Genomic DNA, 4,243 nt, shown 5'->3' with positions numbered 1-4,243 from the left:
GCTTGAGTTTCAAAACATTTCTAATTTATCAGGTCTTTGGTCGCCGCTCGTTACCGCTTCGTTACCGCCGTTGTCAAAGTTAATTCATTCAGGAAATGGGATTTGTAGTTGCTTAAAACATGCTATTAAACTGTGATGACTTCTCAAACGTCTCAGAAAGGCAATCAAGCTGACAGATATTATATATACAGACAAAGTGTTGCAATAGCGGTTATTTTCAGTGACACCATCATTCAAATATTTGTTCCTGTGTGTAAATTTATTCAAATCATCTCAACACTGTCAGGTGTTAAATTCGATGCAGTGATGGACTTCGTTTTCATTTTAAGCAAGGACTGTCTTTAAATAAGTAACTTTAACTTAATGTTATTCTTACTTAAATACAAGTTCAAACATAATTAAACGAGCTGACTTGTTTGGAAAATGCACAGCTTTTACATCATCTTTTTTTTAACCAAGGACAACAATTTTTTTGTATATATTTACACAACAAACTCATTCTGCCGTGTCTCTGTAAAGAACAATACTTTCAAAAAATGAAAATCTGCGAAGGGCTAAATGATATTAAGTGAAGCGAATATATCAAAATAGCGAAAAAAAAAAAGAGTACTACATTGATCAAAAGTCGAGTAATATCCGTTGACGAGGAAGTACTCCGATATATTTTGTTTACTTTGCATAATCTCTTGAAATGCAGAGCATTTAAATTACCCGAGGGACGTTAAGCTCCGCGAATTAACAATTTAAAAGCGTTAACTAATGGAAAACGCTTCACTCCATATATCTCCGCAGCTGCTAGCGAATAAAGGGACAACTTCTCTTCCACTCTGTTAAAATAGACTTCAAGTAGGCACTTTGTATTCGTGGTCAGTTTTCTCCCTTTCTTTTGAACTGTCTCTCAAACGATCCGGCGCTTTGCGATCCTGACAACCCACTGGCACTTTTCGCACCACTCACTGAAGGCTAACTTCCTTAAAGAATGTCTTACAAGTCATTTTAAATCATGTTTATATTCTCCTCGATTACAATTCGCTTGCTCTTCTTTCTATCTCTCCGGATCCGCCAAATGACATGGATTATTTTTAGCAATAGCATCAAAGAACAAGCGCCTAACAACGAGACATTAAAAATCGAATTTCTCTTGTCCTCATTCCACTTTTCCATATGGGTTCCCGTGAAGCCAACGATCATGGGTGCGTAAGGAGTGACAGTAAAAAGAGTGAACTGCCAAAATACAAAGTTGTCCAAACAAAACCAGAAAAAGAGAGTAGCTGCAAAGCCGGCAAGGACTATGGTACAGGTGATTTCATCTTCTACTTCAGCCGTGTACTTGAGAACGATTGCAACGCCTTGGAAGGCGTTGTAAAGCGCCCAAGATGCAAACAGAGCCACTCCGTTCAAGACAAGCACCTCGACCGCTATCCAGTCGCCGGTTGGAAAGTTTTTCATTCCATCGCGCAGAGTAAATACTCGATAGTAGGCGATACCAAGGGCTACACACAGGAAAGCAACTGTACCAGCGATTAATCCCAGAGCGATATTGATGAGATCTTCGCCCCATAACAATACCCAACCGAGCATGCAACCGAACCCTAGCAGGGTGAAGACGAAGAAAAACGGCGTTAGGACTTCGGGGCCGTTCCAACGGCACATCAAGATCAGCGCATAACACAGCCAAAGCAACTGCCAGCCGAACACGGCTGTCCACGTCCAAAGAGTCCATTCTGCTGGTGTGATTTCAACGGGATATTTCGCGAACAGTTCCGATGTTAGATTATAGACGTGGAAATCGAAGACGCTCTCGTCCGCGAACTGGCCGAAGTAAAAGAAAACAGCAGCTCCCGCAAAGACCAGAAAGGTTGCAATGGTAAGAAAAACTAAGGCGCATTTCTTCATGGAGCACATGATGAAGGATGGTTCGCTGCACGTAGAGCAGTGTTTTCTTCGGTCGTCACTTTAAATATGGAAACAACAAGTTAACGGACACGTGCAGTGAACTGTGAACGAATCTAAATATCTGGGCGTCACAGGAGTTTCTTAAACTTTTATTTGCCTCGAACATTTTTTATGCAAATTTGACAAGTTCTCGAGCGAATGAACCAGAAAACACGATGATGTAAACACGGGCGCTGATTGGTGGAGGGCTTAAAGCACCAGGTGCGTCGTGACGGGGCGCCAATTTGAAAGGCTTTCAATCATACATTAGAGCCACAGGATACCCAATCACAATAAACAAAGGAAACAAAAAAGAAACTTTTTTATTTTTATTTCTTCTAATTCTTAAATCAGGATTTACTTGTCCTTTCGTCCCAAAAAGGGTTATTTCAATGTTTTCAGCGTGAAAACCTTGCAAAAGGAACTGTATTATGTACTATCAATATTTTTGGTGACACTTTCTATGTAGGAGAATTCGGCGAATATCGGCAAAGAATGAAAGGTGTTTGGGAACAATAAGGTGTTTAGCCGATTGTTGGTCATGTAAGCTAACATATGTTATGAATAACTGTATTATATTAATGTTGTACTTCTGACCGTGTGAACTGAATTTAGAAAGGGCCTCCATTACATAGTAGGCGCAAGGACCTATGATAAGCTTACGGACTCAGGAAAGCAGTATAAATTGTTATCTAAATTCAAAGAGATGTTGAAGGCTTTTATTATGTAATTTTCTTGTATGGTTCATTTTACAAATTTCTGGACTTTCACTCTTTGTAATATTCTTAAATATAATTTTAATCCATCTGGTCTATATTATAACTAGTGATAGCCATAAACAGCTAACAACCTGCACTGGACAGTAAGTTTTTCAGCTTTATTCCTGACCACCATAATACTGGATCTTGTGTAATTTGGGCACCTCCACTCGGTCGGCTATCGGTCGACATATCGGCCAAGTTGTCGACAGACACTCGGCAGAATGATTTCGACCGACATATCGACTGATAGAAGGCCGACATGTCGACTCCTAGTCGAGCGACAAGTGACCGAGTGTCGGCTGATAGCTTGTCTAGTCCCTAGGCCTCATTATTGTGCGTGGCTGATGCGTGTCGGGTCGCGTGGTCCGAGGGGTGCCCAAATTACACTATTAGCCCTTATTCAGTTTTTTCACGCCTCGTGCTGCGCTTATTCGAGGGCGGCGCTTATTTGAAGGAGGCCTTTATTTGGAAGCCGGAAGCGACAAAGAATTGTATTAACATTAGTATTTTTACTTTCCGTATTAAACTAACAGAATTAACGTCTTTGATTACACCAGGGCCGCGGCGCTTATTCGCGGGCGGCGCTTAATGGGGAGCGGTGCTTATTCGAGTAAAAGAATTTGTTTTCGTGAATTAGTTAAAGAAGCTAAACAACGACTGTCATTGTAACATGAAACTTTTTACAATACAATTCTACAGTTTTGAGAAATTAACCATTTCTGTGACCTATCTTTACGTTCACTACTTTCTTATCTTTCGAAACCTTGGCTTGCCCGTCCTCTAGGTTAATGGAGTTAGAGGATAGGAAATCAAACACAAATTTTAGACTGCTAATTTTGTGTCCAGAACATAAACTCTTCACTCCTAATTTTAAATCTACATTTTTGCCCCTTCTAAACATTAGCTAGCCTGCGAAAACATCCGTTTTTCCTCGCTCTTCGCCACTGGGACGTTTCGTGCGGAACTAAACATTAGCCTTCCATCAAGAGAGGATAAAGGGGACAGAGAAGGCATTCCCCAAGCACACCTATTCCATAGGTAATTCGTCTCGAGTTATTTTTAGAATTGGGATAAAGTTACCTCGCACGCTGCGTGGATGTTTCGTGGAGGCGAAAGGCAATGAAAGCGTAAAGAGATCGAGAGCATTCCTGAATATTAAAGCGAAATGAATCGGCACTCACCTGGGAAAAGGGAATCGCTCGACTCTTTGTTCTCTTTGACAACCCGTGAAATCGGTTTAACTCGAAGTTGTCGTAACCTCAGTGCTTTAATAAAATGAGAAATTTCGTCAGTCTATTGAAACCGGTCGTTTGTATAATAAAGCAAGTGGGACGTGTTATTTTTGTTGAATAATAAAAGACAAATAAAAGAATAAATATCAAACCAGAAATTGCTCTCTTCAAACTGTAAATTATAAATGATCCTGAGAGAATATTCAGTGTGTTAACGATCTCCCTGCTGTACTGTTAGCTCTAAACAAGAGAGGAAGGGCGATTCTTTTTAATTTCCGTTTCGCTGACCCAGCTTTAGCAGAAATCTCTCTTTAG

General features: G+C 40.4%; 1 protein-coding gene across 1 annotated transcript; it reads right to left on the bottom strand.

The window, feature by feature from the left end:
- Nucleotides 1-240: 240 nt before the first annotated feature.
- Nucleotides 241-2,077, bottom strand: LOC140933216 (uncharacterized). Its single transcript, XM_073382731.1, has one exon. The coding sequence runs from the start codon at nucleotides 1,903-1,905 to the stop codon at nucleotides 997-999; it is 909 nt and encodes a 302-aa protein (XP_073238832.1). The 5' UTR covers nucleotides 1,906-2,077; the 3' UTR covers nucleotides 241-996.
- Nucleotides 2,078-4,243: the final 2,166 nt, after the last annotated feature.

Source organism: Porites lutea, chromosome 4, assembly GCF_958299795.1.
Source record: "Porites lutea chromosome 4, jaPorLute2.1, whole genome shotgun sequence".
NCBI lineage: Eukaryota > Metazoa > Cnidaria > Anthozoa > Scleractinia > Poritidae > Porites > Porites lutea.
This window is presented reverse-complemented; position numbering and strand designations above follow the sequence as displayed.

Bases quoted from the DNA above. Each gene is read 5' to 3' on its own strand.
- LOC140933216 (XM_073382731.1), bottom strand. From the start codon at position 1,905: ATGTGCTCCATGAAGAAATGCGCCTTAGTTTTTCTTACCATTGCAACC.